General features: G+C 41.7%; 2 protein-coding genes across 5 annotated transcripts in view; one reads left to right on the top strand and one right to left on the bottom strand.

The window, feature by feature from the left end:
• The window catches only part of LOC138747417 (histone H3.3A), a 64,719-nt gene that overhangs the window by 28,683 nt on the left and 11,577 nt on the right, over positions 1 to 24,459 (bottom strand). The window contains exon 1 of one of the 2 annotated variants that reach the window (XM_069906627.1): positions 1,492 to 1,590. The exons of the other annotated variant lie outside the window; for it this stretch is intronic. The gene's annotated coding sequence lies outside the window, so the exon portion shown is untranslated. Of the gene's footprint in view, positions 1 to 1,491; positions 1,591 to 24,459 lie in introns of those variants that run through there. 2 annotated transcript variants of the gene reach the window in all.
• Positions 1,069 to 24,459, top strand: part of unkl (unk like zinc finger) — a 131,310-nt gene continuing 107,919 nt past the window's right edge. For 2 of the 3 annotated variants that reach the window (XM_069906607.1, XM_069906606.1), the window contains exons 1-2: positions 1,069 to 1,165; positions 1,488 to 1,697. In XM_069906607.1, coding sequence (XP_069762708.1) covers positions 1,101 to 1,165; positions 1,488 to 1,697 — 275 coding nt within the window. In that variant the 5' untranslated portion in view covers positions 1,069 to 1,100. Of the gene's footprint in view, positions 1,166 to 1,487; positions 1,698 to 24,459 lie in introns of those variants that run through there. The other variant, XM_069906608.1, reaches the window with a different exon arrangement.

The following is a 24,459-nucleotide window of genomic DNA, read 5'->3' as shown; positions in this document are numbered from 1 at the left end:
TGTAGATCAGGTCGGACGACAAGGCGATAACGCTAATCGATTCGCCGTATCACCCTCTGCGACGAACGCACCGATACCGTATTTGGGACGAACAATCCGGAATCTGAGGTCAAGTCGGGCGAACACTGCAGGATTGACTATGTTGTCAGTCATTTCGCCTCTTCTGCTGTTCAAAGCCCTCGACGTTGCTCGAAGCTGCAGCGAGTTCTTCGGGCGTGACGAGCGTTCTTCTCTCAACTTGCTCACTGACAACCTTGACTCAGCGTGTTGAGTCACCACAAAAACAAAAGCAGCTCCACGTGTTATATCCGATTGTAATTTACGCCGACGGGCATTCCAAATGACTTCTTCAACACTTTCCTTTGGCTATCGGCCCGAGACGAGAGTTCCATTTCCGGTGTCAGGTCTAGACATGTGTCCTATTCATTTCAAGTCAAGTTTGTGAGGTCAAGTTGGATAATAATGACGGTCAACATTTCTATTATTTTAAACAATTACATTCCTACAGCCGGAAAACACAACAACAGCAGGTAAAGGATTCAATTACTGGATGGCATCCGTGGGCGCCCACGTGGCGAGAAACATGGTCTTCATGTTGGCTGAAGGACGTACCCAATGGACTCGTTATGTGCACGGTTTCACAGCCCCAGAAGAAATGGGCCAATGGCCATTTTTCTCAGGGAGAATATTTCAGTGACAATTGGGTCTCGACCCTCCCTTCCCCCTCACAGACCACCCCTTATCAATCGCAGAGCAGACTTCAAGTGGTCTGTGAGCGGGAAGGGGAAAAAAAAATTTGCCACCCACTTTCTCTTAATTTCCATCGACGATCTGAGCACAGACTACATTGCAGAACAGCCACACGAGGGGCAATGGTTTGGAGACGCGGGGTGATTACGAAGCCCAGTGGCCGCCGCTTAATTTTATGCACTGCTTTTTGACAACACCCCGGATCGGAACGAGCTCCGACACGGTCCTCCGTGGAAGGCTCCGCTCCTCCCGACGTGCGTCCACGTGTCCCGGGCCAGCGTTTGAACCGTCCCGCCAATTACCCGGCGCGCTCCGCGCCGCGCACGCGCACTCCATTGTTTTGACTAAAAATGCCGTCGGTTTCGAAAGCTGCGCCAAGCGCTTCTCCTCAGACCGAGAAACCGTCTCACTACACGTAGGTACCGACCCTGTCCGCTGCGGCCACGCCGCCAGCGCGCCCGGAGCACGCCGCAGCCTGCCGATTGTTGGGGGAGGAGGGGGGGGAAGGAGCAGCAGCAGCAGGAGAGCTGCAACGACAGATCGCTTCACGCCAGCTAATTTAGCCTCGGAGCAGCGACCCTCCCCCGCCCGCCAGGCCCAAGCCTCGCCCCCCCCTTCCCCCGTCCGCAGGCCTACCCTTCACCCCCCCCCCCCCCCCCCCAACCCCTTCCCCTCGTTCGGACCGCCCGTCCTCCTCGGTCTCTCATCTGCACCTTTTTAAAAATAAAATTTTGCAGATACCTTAAGGAGTTCCGCACGGAGCAATGCCCGCTCTTCCTGCAGCACAAGTGCGCCCAGCACAGGCCCTTCACCTGCTTCCACTGGCATTTCCTGAACCAGCGACGGCGGAGGCCCATCAGGAGGCGGGACGGCACTTTCAACTACAGCCCGGACGTCTACTGCACCAAGTACGACGAGACGACGGGAATCTGCCCGGACGGAGACGAGTGAGTAGGATCGGACACTGTTTTCGACTGGGGCCGCGGGAGGTGTGTGTCAGGAAATCACCCGAGGGACGGGCCAGGACCCGCCCCCCTCTTGGGCTTCACTGTCGGGGGCTGGGGGGTGTTGAGGGTGGAGGGCTGTGAGCGAACGGAATGGGTACGCTGGATGGATTTTAAATCGCACACTCAGGAACTTTGTCCAGGTGTTCATCCACGGCAGCTGGGGGCTTCAGCCTGGGATTCCGTCACTTGAGAGAGCACGTCGCTGTATTTGCACAGTTTATTTACGCCACGATCGTCGGCCTTTTTCTCAACCAACTAAAAGGTTGCACCCGAAATAGTTGGGATTTATTGACCGTGATGGTAACGGAACAAGCTTTTAAGGCTAGGAGTGAGATATCGAAGTGTTAAGGAACAAATGGGCTTGAGTTTAATGTTTGTCATTGGATTTCAAACCAATTCACTGTTTGAGAGTAGCAACTAGCTTGAATATATATTTTCGGGTTTGTTTTATTTTAAAGTTCCATGGTACTTTATCGATATCAATGAATACTTTTTGACAATGTTGAGTAGTGTAAGGTTTCCTGATTTTTGTCTGGGGCGTCTTTAAGGTAACAATTTCTTCAAGTGGAAAATTTTGAACTTTGCACAATGAAAGTTGGATTTTTCTGAACTTAAAGCCCTGAACAGAGCTGTGGATTGTTGAACATGATGTTATCAAATATGAATTTGTGTAAACCTTCATTTTTATTTGGAGTGAGTTCACTTTCTTCTTCCGATTCAAAACTAATGGAATTGCTTATTTTCTGGCAATGTGAAAAGAGGAACGCAAGTTATTTAAATAGTTTCACGACCTTGTTGTCCAAAATGGTTCTACATGTTTCATTCGTCTCATTTTGATTACACTTAGATTTTATTTGAAAATGTGTAACTTTAATCCTTTCTAATTATGGAGAAAATATGTTGGTTTTCCTTTTCTAACGAAATACACAATTAGATGGAGAGTTAGGGGGAAAATCAGAAGATGTTGCTTTAAAATTGTCAGAAAGGTAACTGAAAGTAGATTGAATGGGGGTGCTTGTTTAAATGGTTGGGATTCACAGTCTATGATTTGCTTGGTTGCAAAATATTTTTCAGTAACAGTGTTTAAGAAAAAAAACATTTTACTATTGATGGCATCTTTATTTATTAACTAACTTAGTGGTGCACGATTGAAAGCTAATGTTGGCCTAAATGATTTTTTAAAAATGTTTGATTTGCATTTTATGGACTTCATGTATGCCATTTTATACTTGGGGTGATTTGATAACAGTTCTTCTGGTCTTAAAGTTGCACTGGATTTGTGTGGAGGAGTTGTGAGTTCACCTGAGGATCTTTTTGATTGGCTACTTAAGTTGTGACACAGTGGTGACTTCTTGAGGAGATTTGTCTGTGTGAGGCTGGAATGTTATTATCGGCTCTTGTATTTTTGTCTGAAGTTGTTCTGCATATGTGAATTAGTTCTTCCAAACTAGTTGGCAATAGTGTTGTATCGCACACCAGCAGCAATAGAAAATCACCAAGATAGTCTTATTGTTTTCTTTTAAATAATTATTAATATCTAACGATGTGATAATATACGTGTGTGTGTGTGTGTGTGTGTGTGTGTGTGTGTGTGTGTGTGTGTGTGTGTGTGTGTGTGTGTGTGTGTGTGTGTGTGTGTGTGTGTGTGTGTGTGTGTGTGTGTGTGTGTGTTGCATAAGGGGAAAAGAAATGCATGACTTGCTTGTGTGTGTGTGTGTTGCATAAGGGGAAAAGAAATGCATGACTTGCTTGTGTGTGTGTGTGTGTGTTGCATAAGGGGAAAAGAAATGCATGACTTGCTTGTGTGTGTGTGTGTGTGTTGCATAAGGGGAAAAGAAATGCATGACTTGCTTGTGTGTGTGTGTGTGTGTGTTGCATAAGGGGAAAAGAAATGCATGACTTGCTTGTGTGTGTGTGTGTGTGCGTGTTGCATAAGGGGAAAAGAAATGCATGACTTGCTCGATACCTCCAAAACCCAGGTATCAGAGCAAGGATCAGAGGAAATAACCATTACTTTGGTCATGATCTGATACAGCAGTTCTCCTGCTTCCTTTACCCAAATACGGGTTAATCAAAGTGACCTTTTATTTTGTTACAGTTTGGTTCAATAATTCCCTTGGCAGGGAGAATCATCTGAATTGTCTAGTTCACAGTTGGGGGGGGGCGGGGGGGCGGGGGGGGAGAGAGTGCCCTTTGCTTGTCCACTGCTCTTCTGGAGTCTGCAATCTCGTGGTACACTGCCCAGTACAGGTACTGTGCTCTTGGGCAAAGACCTCAGTGGTTGGAGGATTTGAAAAAAAAACACCTTTGGCTCCTCTAACAAGCTGTTTAAAGCCTGTGCAGAGCCATTGGTTTGACACCCAAGCAGTAGGACCCTGTGGAGCGGCAGTGTCATCAAGAGCCAAAGATATTAGAGCTAGATAAAATAGGGGAGAAGGTACCAGAACATATACTTTATAAGTGGGATGAAAAGCTGGTGCAACGTAGAAGTTCACCAGTACTGCACCATCTGCTCAACATTTGGAAGAAGATTCATGTAGAAAGGAAAAAAACATTACCAACTACCAAAATTATTATTGATGCAAAATCAACTAATCCCTTTCACAATAGATAACCTTTCCTTTAGAGAATGGAAGAGAAAAGGGATCAAAAGAATAGAAAATTGTTTTTTGGGAAATAATTTATTATCTTTTGAACAAATGAAGTACAAAATGGTATAACTCATGGTACAATGTTTGCATACCACCAACTGAAAACCTACTTGAAGGACAAATTGTGGGGGGGCGGGGGTGGGAGGGAAGGGAGGAGGAAAAAGGGGAGAAAATGGCACTGTGTATATTCAAGAGGGAAATGTTTATAGATTTTGGTCAATATGGTTCATAGTGTGAAAAGTAAAAAATTTTAAATTATAAAAAAAAAAAGGACAAAATGGGAAGCAGGCTGAGGTTACCAGAAGGAAACAGCTTTGAATATGTGATTACAGACACAATGATAATTAAAAGATTTATAACAAACGTGTACATCAAGCTGCAAGAGAAAGAGAACGATGAAATAAGCTGTAAACCCAAACAAAAGTGGGAACAAGATCTAAACATAAAGATGAAAAATGGGAAAAGCTATGCTCCGGAACAATGAGAAATACAATAAACACGAGGTTACGCATGATACAATATAATTGGTTACACAGGCTATACATCACGGCCCAAAAGTTAAATAAATGGGACCCAACAGTATCAGATAGATGTTTTTGCTGTAAGAAGGAAAAGGGAACAACAGTACATGCAATTTGGGCATGTGAGAAAGTGGAAAAGTTTTGGGAAGATCTAAATCAGGTATTAAATAAAATCACAAAAAATAACATACCCAAAAACCCAGAGATATTTCTTCTAAGTAATATAAGAAGTAAAGAACTTGGCCTCGATTTGGATGAAGCACAAAAAAGATTTATTATGATAGCATTAGCTGTAGCAAAAATGTATAATATCAACCTGGAAATCAGAAGAGAGCCTGAGAGTACAGCAATGGTACATAGAAATGAATAAATGTATTCCATTGGAAAAAAATAACATATACTTTAAAAAATAACGTCACAGTATTCAAACAAATTTGGGAACTGTACATGGAACACAACACCGCAGACCTCCACCCCCTAAAATGACAGAATGAGAAGACGACGAAATGAACTGACCCAGTGTGTAAAAGTAGATGACACAATTTTCTTGTTTATTTTCATCTGTGATGACATTGTTTAATGGGTTTATTGTATATGTTGAACGTTTAGTGGGTAGGGAGGGGGGTGTGAAGGAGGGAGGGAAGGGAGGGGGGGAAAGGGGAGAAAATGTCACTGTGTATTCAAGAGGGAAATGTTTGTGTGTATTTTGGTTAATATGGTTCATAGTGTGAAAAATTTAAAAAAAGAGCCAAAGATAGACCTCTGGAATGGATGAACAAATGACATAATGCAAAGCAATGCTAAATAATGGAATATTTAGTTCAAAGCGTATGATTCAAAATAATGCAATATTTTGTTCAAAAGGTGTGATTCTAAACGATCTGGGTATAAGTGGCCTGTTTCTATCCTGTGTGACTGTATGTCTGATTCTATATAGAATTGAAGATTGCAAAATAAATTGAGAGTTTAAAAAAGACAGGATCCTGAATTTTGGAAAAAAAAAGCATAGAGCAGAAAATTGAAGAGGTCCAAAATGCTCCTTTTAACTGGAGTACTGCATCTACTTTTGGCTACAAAACTGTGGGAAGGTTGTGAGGATGCAGGGGAACAGGAAATGTACAGTGCAGAAATGGGTCCTTCTGCCTCTCTGGTCTGCACAACCATGAAAACAAAGTATGCTAATCCACCTGTCTTGCATATTGTCCATATTTCTCTACACCCTGCCTGTTCAAGTATCTTTCTAAATGCATCTTAGACATTGCTATGGTATCTGCTTCTACTACTTGCATTAGCAGCAATTTCCAGGTGCGTCCTACTCCATGGATATTAAAAGAAAATTTGCCTTGCAAGCCTCCTTTAAACTTGTTGCCTTAAACCTATGCCATCTAGTATTTGACTTTTCCATCCTGGGGTGGGGGGGAGTTGTTGGTGGTAAAAATATCTTTATCCTAAAAATGTCTCAATTTTATAAACTTCAATCAGGTTTTCCTTCAGTCTCCAAAGCTCCAGAGAAAGCAGTCCATGTTCGTCCATTCTTTCTAATGCACTCCAATTAGGACAATATCCTGGTTTACTCTTGTGTACTTTCTCCAAAGACTCTACATCCTTTCTGTGTTGTGGTAATGAGCAAACAGTACTCCAAATGTGGTCTAACCAAAGTTTTGTACAGCTCTAGCATGTCTTCTCAACTTTTATACTTGATGCTTTGACTGATAAAAACTACCTTTACTACCTTATCCACTTGTGATACCACATTCAGAGAGCTTTAGATTTGCATCCAAAAATCCCTATGTACATCAGTTCTTCTAAGGAACCTTCTTTTCTTCTTTGGCTTGGCTTCGCGGATGAAGATTTATGGAGGGGTAATGTCCACATCAGCTGCAGGCTCGTTTGTGGCTGACAAGTCCGATGCGGGACAGGCAGACACGGTTGCAGTGGTTGCAAGGGAAAATTGGTTGGTTGGGGTTGGGTGTTGGGTTTTTCCTCCTTTGTCTTTTGTCAGTGAGGTGGACTCTGCAGTCTTCTTCAAAGGAGGTTGCTGCCCGCCGAACAGTGAGGCGCCAAGATGCACGGTTTGAGGCGATATCAGCCCACTGGCGGTGGTCAATGTGGCAGGCACCAAGAGACTTGTCCTTGTTGTATACATACCTCTTGTATTTGACCTCCCAAAATGCAAAATTTCACCATGATCCAGATTAAACTTAATCTGCCATTTCTCTGTCCAAATTTCTAATTGATCAATATCCTACAACAGAGAAAAATGTCCTTTAGTCTAACTTGCTCATGCTGACCAAAATATTTCACCCACACTAGTCCCATCTGTCTCCATTTGGCCCATATCCCTCTAAACTCCTATCCCTATATCTGTCCAATATTTTGTTAAACCTTGCAATAGTACCTGCCTCAACCACCTCCACTGGTGGCCTGTTCCTTACCTCTCAGGTTCCTATTAAATCTCTTCCACCTGACCTTAAACTTGTGTCCTCTGGTTACTAATTTTCCCCTACCTTGTGCAAAAAAAAAACCTCATCCAATCTATTCTTATAAATTTGTGCACCTTTATGATCACCCTTTATCTTGTGCTCCAAAGCACGAAACCATAGCCAGCGCAATCTCTTGCTATAGTCAAGCCCCTGACCATTGGTCGTATCCACTTAAATTCTTTTTGAAAATTTTATTTGTAATTTTACAAACATCAGAGGATCACTCCTCCCCTTTCACAGATTATTTGTATCAAGCCCTATTTTCCCCCACGTTCCCTTCCTCACTACCCCACCTCCCATTCTCCCCCCACCCCAACTTTAACAAAGAAAGACCTATATCAATTACTAAAGATGACAATGTAAATACACTTGGAAAGGAGAAAAAAGAGATGGGGGTTAGAGGGGTGCTGGCCTTGCCTCTGATTTATCTCCTCATTCTTGACATTCCTGGGCTTGTATGATCCGATTGTGTGGACCTGTTGTCTACTATTTCCTTGTGAGAGACATTGGGAGGGTTAATCATACTTGCGCCTGAATGCATCACAAGTATGGCTGCCACATCTTAAAGTATGTGTCTTATCTCCCTCTCAATTTGTGGGTAATTTTTTCCAGGGGAACACAGCTCCACATCTGTGTTCCATTTCGTTATGCTTAGCTGACAGTCCAATTTCCAAGTAACTGTTATGCATTTCCTGGCCACTGCCAAGGCAAGTTTTACAAATTGAATTTGGTGTTTGGACAACCTCGGACTTGCGTCCATAATATCCCCAAACAGGAACAATGCTGAATCCTATAGTTACTCCACCCCTGTAATTTCTTCCAGAATGTCCCCCAATTCTATCCAGAAAGGTCTCATCTTGGTGCATAGCCAGGTTGAATTCACAAAGGTTCCTGTCTCTACACATCATCTAAAACACAATTCTGAGATTTCTGGTTTAACCTTGTGCAATTTTTGAGCTATAAAGTATAGCTGGTGCAGGAAATTGTTTTGCCCCAGTCTATATCTGACGTTAATAACTGTCCCGACAAGTTGGACCAGCATCATTCAGGAATTGTTCCTAAATCTGACTCCTATCTTTGTCTCGATTTATGATGACCCAGTTTCTGGCCCTGGCTTTGAACACTGGATACACAGCTGAGATGAATTTGCATGTGATCCCCTTTTGAATCAGAGCCTCCATGTTGCTACACAGAGACAGGGGCATCATTGGACCTAACTTGTTCCTCAAAAAAAGAGCTTAACTGGAGATAGCAGAAAAAGGTTTTATTTGATAGGTTAAATTTATTTTTTAATTGGTCCTCAATACCTCTGATCCCTTTCTGGCACCAGGTGTCCCTGATATTATTATCCATAGTCATAAGAATTAATTTATTCTGGATTAGGAACATTTTGGGGGACAGCCCTACTTTTAACCTGATGATCTGGTTTATCTTTTGCCATGTTTGAATAATGTGCTTTAAAATAGGGCTGTGTGTTTTTATAGTTATTAATTTATTATACCATTTGTATATAATTTCTTCTATCATCTCCACTACCGTGCGTAGAGCAATTTGTTCCCAGGAGGGTATACCACCTTTCCTTAAAGAAACATGCAATACGCCTCGACTGGGCCACCCAACTTTTAAAAAAAAAAAAAAAAAAAAAAAAATGTCTGGGAGCCTCATTTCTCCCAGAATGTAATCCCAAGTCAATTTCTCCATGGAAACTGGCTACCTTATTCCTCCAAAGAAACTGTCTGACACTTCCATTGTGTCTTAAAAGAAGGTCTGGGGCAATAGCATGGGCAAAGATTGAAAAAGGTATTGTAGCCTTTAATGCAGTTAACCCTGTCCATCAATGTTGTGGGCAGGTTTGTCCATCTGTGTAAGTCCTCTTCCTCAATCTTCTCAAGCAGGGGAAGGTAATTCAGTTTACATAAATTTTGTCCACCTTTATCCCCAGATACGTAATCTCCTTTTGTGGCCACTTGAACTTGTTGGTATTCATCATAATTCCCTTTTGCAAGTGCCATTATTTCACTCTTATCATAATTGATTTTTGAATCCCTAGATTTTACCATAATCCGCCAGTATGGTCTGCAACTTGGCCAGTGACCCTACTGGTTCTGTCAAATATATTAACACATCATCTGCAAATAAGTTGATTTAGTGTTCTTCCTGGCCCACTCTAAACCCCTCAATGCCTGGATCCCAGCAAATGGCTTCGCCAACGGTTCATTGGCTAATATGAATAGAGTTGGGGACAGAGGACAGCCCTGCCTTCTAGATCTAGTCAGTGGGAAAACTGAAGACATTTGTCTGTAGGTAACAACCTTGGCTTTGGGTTTATGATGTAATGCTTTGACCTAATTTATGAATGATTGTCCCAAACAAAATATTTCCAACATTTTTTAATCAAGAAGTCCCACTCTAGTCTATCAAAGGCATTTTCTGCATCTAATGCCACAGCTATACTTGGGTTCACCCTTGACTTTGCCAGATGTATTACACTAAGTAACCTACTTAGATTGTCTGCCAATTGCCTTTCCTGCACAAACTTCACCTGATCTGGATTTATTAGCTTTGGCTGATTCCAAGCCAATCTATTTGCCAGAACTTTGGCTATTATGGGTTCCTATCCTTTTTGGGGATTATTGTGATAATTGCCATTGAATAAGTTTCCGGAAGAGTATGGGTCTCCAGCACCTGTTTCATCACACCCATGAACAATGGTATCAACAGGTCCCTAAATTCTGTGTAGAATTCTGGAGGGAACCCATCTTCTCCCGGAGACTTATTGGTCTGCCACGAGCTCAGTGCTTTCACTATTTCTTCCTCAGAGAAGGGCATATATAATTCTTCCTGCTTCTCTGGCTCCAAATTTGGCAGTTCCAAATTAGACAGAAATTCCTTCATTTTATCAAAGTCATCATTGATTCCGATTTTAATAATTGCATGTATCACTGCCTAACTGCTTTGTTTATTTCTTTTTCATTTATAGGAGATTTTGTCTGCCTCTATTTGGATGCATTAATTATTCTTGTGGTTTCTTCTGTCCTCAACTGCTAAGATAATACCCTATGGGCCCTTTCTCCTAGTTCATAGTACTTTTGTTTGGATTTTAATATCGATTTTTCAATTTTGTATGTTTGCATAGTGTTGAGCTTTTTATTTATTAGTGTACTGTATTCTTCCTCCAAGCCTGATTTTTGATAGTCCTTTTCCAATTATTTCCTGTTCCAACTCATTGACTTCACTCATATACTTTTTAAAAATTCCTTTACTGTATCCAAATATTTGTCCTCTCAGACAAGCTTTTAAAGTATCTCATAACAGAAATTTGTTGGCAGTGGAGGTACAGTTTGCCTTCCAAAATATTTCTTATTGAGCTCTAGTGAAGCTATAGAGTTCTGGCTTTTTCAATAGCAATCGATGAAGTTGCCACCTGTATGCTGTAGCTTGTTTGGCATGATAATAGTTAAAGTTAAAGGTGAATGATCTAATACTAGCCTTGCTGTATATACATTTTCTATAATTCTGCCCTCTAGCTGGGCTGAGGCTAGAAACAAGTCAATTCTGGTGTAAGAATCCTGTTTCGAGTAAGAATAATCCTTCTCCCTTGGATGCCAATGTCTCCAAATGTCCACCAGATTTAACTCTTTCATGAGAGCTAGAGTTGTTTTTGCCACCCTGGCTCTTGTCACTTTGTTTCGCAGATTTATCCAATGCTGGATCCAGGCAGAAATTAAAATCCCTTTCATTTAAGACATTTTCCTGCCCATCTGCCAAAGGTAGAAAGACATTTTGGATAAATTTTTCATTGTCAAAATTGGGGGTGTATATATTCATTAGTATCCAGGGTTTCAAATATATTTGACAGTGTACCATTACAAATCTTCCCTCTGGGTCAATGACCATGTCTTTCACCCTTAGTGGAACATTTTTCCCTATTAAAATGACTACTCCCCTGGCCTTGGAGTTAGAGGATGCTAACACATGTCCTACCCAACCCCTTTTTAAAAATTTTTGATGCCTGTTGTTTGAGGTGGGTCTCTTGTAAAAAGGTCACATCGACCTGCATTTTTTAAACATATGCCAAGACTCTCTTCCTTTTCATCATTCCATTTAAGCCATTGACATTGAAGCTCAGGAACTTAACTGTTTCTTCCATTACCCTGGTATTCTTTCTCTAGGATTCCACCCTTTTTCTCCCTCCCAAAGCATTTGTCCCTCACCCGGTCCAAGGTGCTCATTCTGTTTGTTCTGCCGACCACCCTCAAAGTAAATCCTGGAAAACTAAAACAAGGGATTAAAAAAAACCCAAAAAATGGCCTATCATCCATATATCTTTTCCCCCAGCCAAGATTTTTCCTTAACCCCTGGCACCAACCCAAGATCTTTTGGCGCCACTTCCCTTTTCATCTTGCAGCATGCATATTACACCCGTCTTCTCCCTTAACCACCATTTCAGTCATTCTGGAGCTCGTAACATCTTTTTTCCCCCTTTTTTATATGTATATAGATATACAGTATAATTCCAATTCTCAGAAATCCTCAGTTATCTGAAAATTTTAAAAATCCAAATCAAATCAGGAATCCTCATTTATCCAAATTTTTTTGGAGCCAAACTGACCAGGGACCTCAGGCTCCTGGGCAGGAGCGGAACCCTCGGGTTTCAAGCACATGCGGGAACTTGGTGGGGAAGTAACAGTGATTGGCATGGCCAGCATTTTTTTTGGTGAGAATTAAACATTATTTTAATGCTTAAGAAGCCTTCCCTTCTTGTTTGTTGTTTAAACTCTGTTACAAGTGATTTGCTGTTGCTACTGGGCTGTTTTTAAAAAATGACCAATTTACCGGGGGAAAAAAAAACATGTTTATCCAAAATAGGCCTGGTCCCGACCACCCACACCCACATCCAACATTTTTTTTCCCCCTTTTTTGCTAAACAGAGTGTAATTCTTACTTCTATGGTATTTACATTATATATAGCCAATTACTCACAAAAGAATTTTCCTTTAATTTTTACCCCTATCATATCCCTTAAGGGATTTTTGGGGCAGAAGTCAAGATATTTACATATTCTAGTGCCTCTTTGGCCTCCGTAAAGATTTTTCTCCCACTCCCAGTTAGAAATATTTTCAGGGTGCCAGGTACAATAAGGTATACCCAATTCCCTCGTTTCTTATGGCTTTTTTAGCTGGATCAAACGCTTTTCACTTTCTTGAGCACCTTGGTTAAACCTGGATAAAAGAGGCTTTTACCTCCTTCAAATTCTGTGGGCACCCATTCTCTAGCCACTATAGCTGCTGCATGCAGTATGTTTTTCTCTGTAATGATATTTCGCAAGCCTGATCAAGACAGAGCGATGTTTCTGTCCTGGTTTCGGGAGAGGGAATCGACAGGCTCCCTCTATCTGCAAATCATTCTCCGCCCCCACCACCAATTCGCTCTTTCCCCAATATTTCTGGCATCCAGTTCTTGAAAAATGCTATTGGGTCTCTTTCCGTCTTCCTCCTCTTTTACCCCTCCTATTTTTGTTATTTCTTTTGCTTAAATTTTCTAATACATCTAATCTTTCCCTTTCCCACTATTTCCAGTCTCTCCATGTAATCTTCCACCATGGACATCCTCCCTGACAATTCTCCCAAAGTACTCTTAATTTCTTCCATTTCCTTTGATAAATCCTTTAAAACTTTCTTTCTTTTATTTTCAGATGCCTCTACCATATCTTCCATCATTCCTTTAATATCCCTCATACAGGTTTCTAGTCCTTCTTTCTCTGCCCTTTTCTCTGTCAATGATGACCGGTCGTTCTCCTCCTTGTGTTGCTCCCCGACGTCTGCGTCGCTGATTCAAAGTTGCCCGTATTGCTGCTGTCCCCCATCACTGTCTGTGAGGTTCATCCCACTCCGCAGGCAGGGTCGTTTTTGTGGAGCTGCCTGCGCCTTCCCCCGATCTCTTGGCACAGGGTTGTTGTCGTCTCCAACTGACTTTGCCCCTTCCCTCCACACGCGGAGCTCACCCTGTAGCATTGGCGTTGCCTCCACTCCAGCAGTGTCCGTGCTTTTTTTCTAAGCCTGCTAGTATGCGTGGTCCGCTGCTTTTGAGGTCTCAGGCAGGCGATCCATCCACCCACTGAGTGGGTCGCAATCCCAACTTCTCTTTTCCTGCCTCTGGATATGTTGGACAGGGTCTGCCATCTTCCCCACCACGACGCCGCTGTTCTTGATCCTCATGGGGTACTAACATTGTGGCTTCTTTTAAAGTGATCTTTTTGCCCTTCTTTCTCTTTACTGTGATATTCCTCTACTACTTTCAATATTCTGTTTTTCTAGGAACTCCAGTTGTTCCTTCATTTTTCTCAGCATCACATGACTCCATATCTACTTAAATCTTCTCTGCACCATCTTCAGCTTGATGCCATTTTTCCAAAAGCACTGTGACCAAAACTTAACACAATGCTCCAAATGGGGTTCACCAACATCCAGATCTCCCAAAGAGAGCCCATATATTCTCTTTGGGTACTGACAGTTGAGGATCAGTGGGCATGGTTCTTCCTTGTTCTGGTGGTCGAATCAGGTGTAGAAGTCATTGAGCTCATCTGGGAGTGAAGTCTTGGTGTCTTCTATTGCACTGGATTTCTTTTTTGTAGCAGGTTGTTTAATTTAGGCACTGCAACAGCTGCTTGGTATCCTCCTTTGTTTCCATTCGCGTCTGGAATTTCTACTTCACCTGGATTTGGCTTTTCATAGGATATACCTGGTCCTTGTGTAGTGTTCTGGATTTCTGGACTTCAAAGGCTGTGATCTGGCACTCAGTAGGTTCCAGATTTCATTGATCATCCAGGGTTTCTGGTTATGGAAAACTCTGAGTGATTTGGTGGGGGCACACTCGTCCATTGCTGCTTTGACCAAGTCTGTAACTGCCCTGGTGTAATCATTCAGATCCTCCAGCTGAGTTATTGAACTCTACTCAATCCACTGACTTGGGGCAGTCCTGTAGCTGTTCTTCAATCTCCCACGATCACCTTCTAGCTTTGCTGATCTCTGGAGCCAAAATACGGTCTCAGGATAGAACGATGGGCCTTCCTTATCTCAGTGTAGCAATGATCAAATATGCTGGTAATCTGGTACAAGCAGGTTACGTGCTGGTGATATTTGGGCAGGGGGCTGGTTAAAGTCACCAACTATTTGTAGTGCATTGGGATGGGCCATCTCTTGTGTACTGACCTTCATGCAGCTCCACAAGTGCCTGTTTGTAATCATCATCAGGAAGGATATAAACTCCAGTGAGAATCACTGGTGAGAACTCTCAAGGTAGATTGATATTTGCTCTAAAGTAGTGGAGCAGGAAGTCAACATAACCCTAATGTTTGTGCACTATCCAGTATTAACTAAAAACATAACACCCCTATCACTTTGGCAGAATTCAAGTTCCAGTCCAATCTGTGAATGGTAACACCCTCTGGTCAGATCAAGATGTCTGGTACGTTCTCTATTAGCCAGGCCTCAGCGCAGCAAACAACTGAAATTTGTCTTATCTGTCTCTGATAAAGCAGGTCGTTGATTTTATTTTCCATAACTGGACATTTACCAGTAGTATGGATAGTAGGGGAGGTCTCAGTCCCCTGCACTTCAATCTGGTTTGGATTCTCCAGACCCCTATCAATGTAGATTGGCAAGAACATTTCATCCACAATCTCCATCAGCATTGGAGCACCAGAAGGTTGCATACATAGGTCCTTACCCTGCTCTACTTGCTTTACACTCGTGACTGTGTGGCTAGGTACAACATCTTTTCAAATTTGTTGATGATACCACAGTAGTGGGCTGTATTTTAAGGGTCATTGTAGAGGAGGTTGAACACTTGGCTGAATTAGATTTAGACATAAAGCATAGTAATAGGGCCAAGCCTTCCAATTACACCTAATTGACCTACAACCCCTTGATACATTTTGAAAGGTGGGAGGAAACCAGAGCCCCCAGGGAAAATTCTAATCCCAGTTCTGATCGCTGGCACTGTAACAGGATTGCGTGAACCGCTATGCTAACCATGCTGCCTTTGTCCTAACATTGTTATTAGAATGATGTACTAATAACAATCTCTCACTCAATGTCACCAAAACTAAGGAGCTGATTCTGGAAAGGGAAAGACCAGAGGTGTGCGATCTAGTGATTATTTGGGGTTAGAGGTGGAGAAGGTGAGCAAATTTAAATTCCTGGGAGTCACTATCTTGGGGGGGACCTTTCCTCAACCCAACACATGAATGTCATCATGAAGGAACCACGTCAGTGCCTCTACTTCCTCAGGAATTTGCAGAGGTTTGGTATGACATCGGAAACCCTGGCAAAATTTTACAGATCTGTGGTGAAAAGTGTGTTGATTGGCTGTATCCTGGACTGGTGTGGGGACACTAATGCCCCTGAGTTTAAAGCCCTGCAAAAGATAGTGGACACAGCCCAGGGCATCACAGGTAAAAACCTCCCCACCATCAAGAACATCTACAGGGAATGCTGTCCTCAGCAGCAGTAATCACAAGGATCCACGTCACCTAGCTCTCTTATTGGTGCTACCATCAGGAAAGAAGTATAAGTGCAACAAGATTTCCACCATCAGGTTCCGAAAGAGCTGCTACCTCTCCGCCATCAGACTCAACAAACTCAAATCAGGGACTTGTTTAAGGACTCTTTTTGCACTTTATTGATTTTTTTCCTCTTTGTATTGCAGTTTGTTTACATTTCTTTATTTGTTTACATGTGTACTTTGAGTCAATTTTTTTCCACTGCCAATAGTGGCAGTGGAGTACATACAATATCATGTATGTACTCTGTCAATAAATCAAAAGAAACAATTGCTACCTCTCCATCAGACTCCTAATAACAAACCCAATCAGAGATGCATTCAAAGATTCTTACTTTGCAAGTTATTTATTAGTGAACATTTTTTTTCTGTATTGCACAATTAGTTTGTTTACATTTTTCTTTGCTTACATTTCTCCCTTTCTTTTGTGTACAGTTTATTCCATCAATGAGCAGAAATTATACTTGGTCTGCAGGTAATAGAATCTCAGGGTTGTATATGTTGTCATGGACATACTCTGACAACAAGTCTGAACATTGAACAAAGATCTCTGTCAAGGCCTCAGAAATCTCCTTCCTTGCTTTCCTCAGTTTTCTGGGACAGATCCCATCAGTCCTTGGGATTTATCAAATGTGACATTTTTCAAAATGTCCAACATCACCTCCTCAATTCTAAGATGACCAAAAATATTGATGTACAGGCGGTTCACGGGTTATGACTATCCAACTTACAGGCAACTTGTACTTATGAACAGATTACGCTCAGCTCCAGTAAGGAGAATGCTGTCTGCATTTTAAGTCCGATCATGTTGCTGTTAACACTGTGTTGATTGTGCCTATTTCAAGAAATTGACTCCAGTAATTTTATATGCATAGCAAGGTAAAATATACACTGAGACAAACATTTGACTAACTGACGCTAAATAAGAACCTGTTCTGACTTACCAACAAATTCGACTTAAAGATAGACTTGGGAATGGACCTCATTCGTAACCCAGGGATTGCCTGTATATTAACATGTTTGTCGAATACCAATGCCAAGTACACATTCAAATTTTGCTATGTTCCTCTAGCTCTATGCATAGATTCCTTCTGTCCTTGGATTCACTCTCACCCAGTCAGCCTCTTATTTAATATACAAATTAAATGCCATGGATTCTCCTTAATTCCACTTGGCAAGTCCAATTCATTGCTATTTTTATCTCCAAATTTCTTGTTTTTTGTTCTTTCTTGCTTCCTAAATCCTTCTCAAGGGATTGTCTGATTTCATCTTCCAAAAACTTTTATTTTTTGATGACAACAAATATTGCAAGTTTAGTCAAAAGTCCCCAAGTCTTTCCATCTTTGTCTTTTTATCCTCACAGGAATGTGCTGGACTTGCAATCTAATCATCTGGTTTTTAAATGCCTCCCACATTAGGTGAGGATTTGCCTTTAAATGGCTGCTGATAATCAAGTCAAGTTTATTGTCGTCTGATTATACATGCACAGTTGTTCAATTGCCTTATATGTCTCTTCCCGGGTAAGGACCTCATCCAGCTCTAGACTCCAGGGTTGTTGAGGGAGCTGGAGCAGGGCGGATTCTTGGACTGAGCGGTTGGCACTGAAAAAGGATTGGAAGTGTTCTGACCATCGATTGAGGATGGAGATCTTGTCGCTGAGGAGGACTTCATCGTCTGAGCTGCGCAGAGGGCTTTGGACTTGGGGTGAGGGGCCGTACACCACCTTTAGTGTCTCATAAAAACCCCTGAAGTCGCCAATGTCGGCGCTAAGCTGGGTTCATTTGGCGAGGCTAGTCCACCACTCATTTTGGATCTCCCGGAGTTTGCGCTGAAGATGGCTGCATGCGAGACGGAAGGCTCGTTTTTTCTGTGGCCAGGAAGGCTTTGCGAGGTGAACCTGGTGAGCAGATCGCTTCTTTGCCAGCAGCTCCTGGATTTCCTGGTTGTTTTCGTCAAACCAGTCCTTGTTTTTCCTGGAGGAGAAGCCCAGTACCTCTTCAGTGGATTGCAGTATGGCTGTTTTCAGCTGATCCCAGAGGGTTTCAGGAGACATGTCTGAGCTTTGCTTGGAGGTTTGCCTGGAAGTTTCCTCTCACTATGTCTGACTGCAATTTCCAACATTGAACCTCTTTCTGGGGTCTCCACTGTTCTTGAACTTTGGCTTGAAGTGAAGGTTGAGCTTGCAGCGAACAAGCCGGTGGTCAGTGTGGCATTCCGCGCTGGGCATGACCCTGGTGTGGAGCTCATCTCATTTGTCTCTTCCTTGCACCAGAAAGTAGTGCAGGAGGTGCCAGTGTTTGGATTGGGGATGCATCTGGGAAGAGACATATAAGGCAATTGAACAACTGAAAAGTGGCAAAGCAGCAGGTATGGATGGAATCCCCCCCCCCCCCCCCCAGAGGTCTGGAAGGTTGGCGGCAAAGCTCTGCATACCAAACTGCATGAGTTTTTCATGCTCTGCTGGGACCAAGGAAAGCTGCCTCAGGACCTTCATGATGGCATCATCATCACCCTGTACAAAAACGAGAAATCAGACTGCTCAAACTACAGGGGAATCAATGCTCTCCATTGCAGGCAAAATCTTCGCTAGGATTCTCCTTAATAGACTAATACCTAGTGTCGCCGAAAATGTCCTCCCAGAATCACAGTATGGCTTTCGCGCAAACAGAGGAACTACTGACATGGTCTTTGCCCTCAGACAGCTCCAAGAAAAGTGCAGAGAACAAAACAAAGGACTCTACATCACCTTTGTTGACCTCACCAAAGCCTTTGACACCGTGAGCAGGAAAGGGCTTTGGCAAATACTAGAGCGCCTCGGATGCCTCCCCAAGTTCCTCAACATGCTTATCCAACTGCACGAAAACCAACAAGGTCGGGTCAGATACAGAAATGAGTTCTCCGAACCCTTCTCCATTGACAACGACGTGAAGCAAGGCTCCTCTTTACTATCTTCTTCAGCATGATGCTGAACCAAGCCATGAAAGACCTCAACAATGAAGACGGTGTTTACATCTGGTACCAAACGGATGGCAGTCTCTTCAATCTGAGGCACCTGCAAGCTCACACCAAGACACAAGAGCAACTTGTCCGTGAACTACTCTTTGCAGACGATGCCCCTTTAGTTGCCCATTCAGAGCCAGCTCTCCAGCGCATGACGTCCTGTTTTGCGGAAACTGCCAAAATGTTTGGCCTGGAAGTCAGCCTGAAGAAAACTGAGGTCCTCCATCAGCCAGCTCCCCACCATGACCACCAGCCCCCCCACATCTCCATCGGGCACACAGAACTCAAAACGGTCAACCAGTTTACCTACCTCGGCTGCACCATTTCATCTGATGCAAGGATCGACAAAGAGATAGACAACAGACTCGCCAAGGCAAATAGCGCCTTTGGAAGACTACACAAAAGAGTCTGGAAAAACAACCACCTGAAGAAACACACAAAGATCAGCATGTACAGAGCCGTTGTCATACCCACACTCCTGTTCGGCTCCGAATCATGGGTCCTCTACCGGCATCACCTACGGCTCCTAGAACGCTTCCATCAGCGCTGACTCCGCTCCATCCTCTTTTTTTTTTTAAACTTTATTTAAGATTTTATAACATATAGGATTACATTAAAAAAAATTAAGAATAAAATAATAAAATTACAATACAATATCAGTAATCTAAATAAACTATACCCTCCCCAATAATTATTACACATTAATAACCCAACTCAAATTAGTCCAACCCCCCCTTTCCCCCCCAAAATAAAGAGTGAAGAATTAATAAAGTTAATAATATATGTGAGAAAAAAACCCACTTACAAAACAAAAACATAACCGATTAAAATACTAACAAAAAGAAAAGTAATTAATACTAAGATATCAGACATAAAAAACATATTTAAATCAAACTTAAATGCATATATTTAACAAACGGAGTTAAGATGAAACATATATTTAACTCAAACTTAATATAAAAAATTAGTAAAGTTAGTAACATTATCTATTAAAAATTCTTAAACAATAATCAATTCTTAAAAAAATATTGTAGCATGAAAAACAAACTTTCTCTATAGAGATAAACCTTCACCAAATATCAACTAACTTCACATCTATCATCATATTAGTCACATAAACCACGATCTTAAAACAAAATTCAAACCTCATTAACCATTGTACAATTCAATTTTAGTACTCTTCCACCATTTTTCCCTTTTACTCTTAAATAGTTATCCAATAAAAGCTCCAATACCACATTTAAATATCCCCAATCATTACGTTAAAATTCAGATATCCAAATAATAAAAACACATCTACAACGAAATCTATATCTTTAACAAATGGAGCATAAACCACAAACAAAATTCAAGCCTCATTAAGAATTGTACAATTCAATTCATAACTTTCACCATTATTCCCTTCGTTCTATAACTAAAATAGCAAAATAATATACACCAGAATTACCACTCCTTTCACCTTAAAGTTAAAGAAAAAATATATTAAAAAAAAACTTATCCATTCCATTCACATTTAAATTTCAGATATTCCTTATCTACTGAATAAACTTTACAAAAAAAACCACATCAATTTTTAGTTTTTTAAACAATCAAATACTTTCTTATGCTTTTTTTAAATATTTAAACAAAAAAAAACCCCCTTCACTCTTTAATCTAATAATACAAAAAAATGGAAAAAAAACGGGTAGGAGATTAAAAATACCCCCTCCCATCTAAACCGCGCAATGCGGTAACTCCCCAAAAAAAATGGGTGTGAGATAACTCACACGTAGCAGATGACTTTCAGGAAATAGTGCCTATCCAGTTCTCTCCCCCAACTCTCACTTCATCTTAAACTAACATCATCATTATTTAATATCCCTTTTTTTAAAAAAAACATTAGAAAAAAAAAAGGACAACTCTTCTTTTAATCAGCTCCAACTGCCGAGTCACCATTACAACCATTCCTTCTTGGAGCACGGCTCTTTTCTTCCATCTCTTGTCTCCTTAGAGATCGCAGCAGACTATGTCTCTGTTGAAACTGAGTAATTGGCAGCTCTTGAGCAAATGCTATAGCTTCCTTTGGAGAATCAAAGAACTTTGGTTGGCAACCATCTTGAAAAACCTTCAAAACAGCTGGATATCTAAAGGTTGCCATATAACCTTTCTTCCACAACAACTCTTTAGCAGGATTGAATTCCCGTCGTTGGAACATAACTTCTTGACTCAAATCCGCATAGAAGAAAACTCGATTATTTTGAATCATCAAGGGTGATTTTCTCTGTTGTGCATTTCTAATAGCCACTCGTAAAATTATTTCTCTGTCGTAATAATTCAAGCAACGAACCAAAACAGGTCTTAGACTTTGACCTGAAATAGATCTTCTACGCAAGGCTCTGTGAGCACATTCCAGTATTATACCTTCCGGGAAATGTTCTTGACCAACAGCTGCGGAATCCATTCAGTAAAAAATTTTCTTGGGTCTGGTCCCTCCATACCTTCCGGCAAACCAATAATCTTTATATTGTTCCGTCTAGATTGGTTTTCCAAATAATCAATCTTTTTCACCAAATTTTTATTTTGAGTTTGTAAGTCTTCGACCATTTTGGTCACATCAAAAACTTGATCCTGTATTTCGTCTATATCTTCTTCACACAAATTAAATTTATCTCTCACTTCAAGCTTAAAAGCTCCAAACTCAGCCATCTGTTGAGAATGTATTTTCACCAAAGTATTAAACCTAGTACCAAGTTCAGTCATAATCTTGAATAATGCCTGAATTGTATAAGATAATTTAGATTCAAGATTCACAAAAATCTTTTCAATTGGAAGAGATTTTGGCTCAACAGATTCCTGCTTCTTCTCCAAAGGATCTTCTATTCCTTCCTTCATTCTGGTTGCCTTCCTTGTAGTTTGACTGCGTGTGGAAACCCCAGCCACAGCCTCTCCAGCAATGACTGGAGGACGCTGGCCGGGGTTTTCCCCAGTCCATAATGTATTAAATTCTCCCAGTACATCAAGTTGTATAGGTTCTTGTATCTCAAGAGATGCAGTTTGCAGCGCCAGCTCTACAGCTGACAAATGCCTTTGAGTAACTCTTTGTTCTAAAGGCTGTTTGGCGCCCTCTTTAGGGGGCTCTATTAACAGCACTGAAATTATCTAAACTTTTAAAGAATTTTAACGGGCATTTCTAGACAAAACAATAAGATAGAGTCAGGAGAGGACTGGAAGGCACGTCTGATCCTTACGCCATCTTGCCACGCCCCCCCCCCTGCTCCATCCTCAACATTCATTGGAATTACTTAATCACCAACGTCGAAGTACTCGAGCTGTCAGAGTCCGCAAGCATCAAATGCATGCTGCTGAAGACCCAACTGCGCTGGGTGGGTCACGTCTCCAGAATGGAGGACCATCGCCTTCCCAAGATTGTGTTCAATGGTGAGCTCTCCACTGACCACTGAGACAGAGGTGCACCAAAGAAGAGGTACAAGGACTGCTTAAAGAAATCTCTTGGTGCCTGCCACATTGACCACCGCCAGTGGGCTGATCTCGCCTCCAACCGTGCATCTTGGCGCCTCACAGTTCAGCGGGCAGCAACCTCCTTTGAAGAAGACCACAGGGGCCACCTCACTGACAAAAGACAAAAGGAAAACCCAACACCCAACCCCAACCCACCAATTTTCCCATGCAACCGCTGTAACCTTGCCTGCCTGTCCCGCATCGGACTTGACAGTCACCAACAAGCCTGCAGCAGACGTGGACATACCCCTCCATAAATCTTTGTCCGCGAAGCCAAGCCAAAGAAGAAAGAATACATGCACAACCTGGCAAAACAGTCTCCTTCAGAATCTTCTTTGTCTGGTGCTTTACTAAGACCAATTGAAGACTAATTTGCCTTTTTTTCTTTATCAGCACTCCTATATAGCACTTTCACCTAAGGATTAGTTTTATCCATAACTATCTTAAAACTTGCTGTTCCTGGAATGCTTTCCCACTGAAACTTTGATCACCTGGTCAGACATATTCCCCAATATATAGTTTTGACCCTGTTGCCAGTTGGAGAATAGGGTTTCAAGAAACCCTCCTAGATGCACACAAGAAATTCTTCTCCAGTCAATACTGGAGAACTACAATGCCCCTGTTGTTTCTGCATCTTATTATGGTCTGTTCCCACAGCTCACTAAGCATTTGAAGGCCCCAGCATTAGTAATTGCACTTTATTGATATATCCTCGGTGGATGAGATGTCAAAATATCCTCTCAGTTGCATCATCAGTTGAGGAGATGTGTAACAGTGACATTATCACTAATTACTGATGCACCTTCCCCACCTGCTTTCACGCCCACTCTGTCATGTCAGAAATACCCATAGCCTGGAGTGTTGTGCTGGCAGTCCTGTCCATCTCTTAAAATAATGTTTGTAATGACTTAAATATCATAGTGGCATGCCTTGCTTTTGAAATGTCCATTACTGTAGCCCCTTTTACACAGCCACTTCAAGATGAGAATATTGCACTTTTATTGTGCCACACCTGCATAAAAGGTACAGACACAGAATGGGTGTGGTGATTGTAGTCCTGCCTTTAAGTCGGCAGCAGAGGTAGTCACAGTGGCAAATCGTCTGTAAAAAGGTGAGCCAGCAGTATGGGAAAGGATGTATATGTAATATGTCACACTAGAGGCCGACTCTGTTGTGTTACAAGTAGCACCTCTTGTTTCCAGAATGCGGGCATGCTTTGTAAAATGACACACTGGGGCAGCATTATGCCGGCATTGTTTGGTTCAGTGTAAACAAGCAAAGCCAGCTGAATGATGGGTCTTCTTCATGGCAGTATTTCAGGATCTCTGAATGTGAGATAAAGGGCAATATTTTGCATTAATCTTTTTGAGCTTTGCATCTATATTGTTGCAGCAACTCAAATTAAAAACATCTCATAAAAATTACTAAAAACAATTGTTGCTTCTCTGAAAGAGCTGAATAAAAGATGTGCAAGACATTTTTATTATGGTGGAATTTTCCCTTTCACCTGAAAGAATCATCTGACTTTTGGACAACCAAACACACAAGCCAGCTCCCATAATATGAAATTCAAAAATCTGGCACGCAGTTTTATCTCTCTTCAATTTTAGTACTTGTTCGTTCTTTTCATTCTTGTGTGCTTTGGTTATCATGTCGACTGATTTTTATATATTTTCATACTTGTGGACAATTTATTTATGGACAGAAGTAAAAATGGAACCCATTTGACAACTATGGATAGCCTGTAGAAGATGTATCTTGTACATTGAGTATTTGATGTAGAATGGTAATCTTTTTGTATCAAAATTAATTGATAAACCATGGACAAAAATTAATCTGATAATTTTGAAAGCCTTATTGATGTGTGATAGCTTTAGATACTTAGTCCAAAAGTTTGTTAATTAGAGAGAGTACTGATTTTTTTTTAAACCCCCCTGATTGGGGAAGCATATGATTTTCCCTCCCCTTCCCCCCACCAAACTGTTCA

The sequence above is a fragment of the Narcine bancroftii genome, chromosome 12, assembly GCF_036971445.1.
Source record: "Narcine bancroftii isolate sNarBan1 chromosome 12, sNarBan1.hap1, whole genome shotgun sequence".
Taxonomy (NCBI): domain Eukaryota; kingdom Metazoa; phylum Chordata; class Chondrichthyes; order Torpediniformes; family Narcinidae; genus Narcine; species Narcine bancroftii.
Note: the sequence above shows the minus strand (reverse complement) of the source record. Positions and strands in the feature narration are given on the sequence as shown.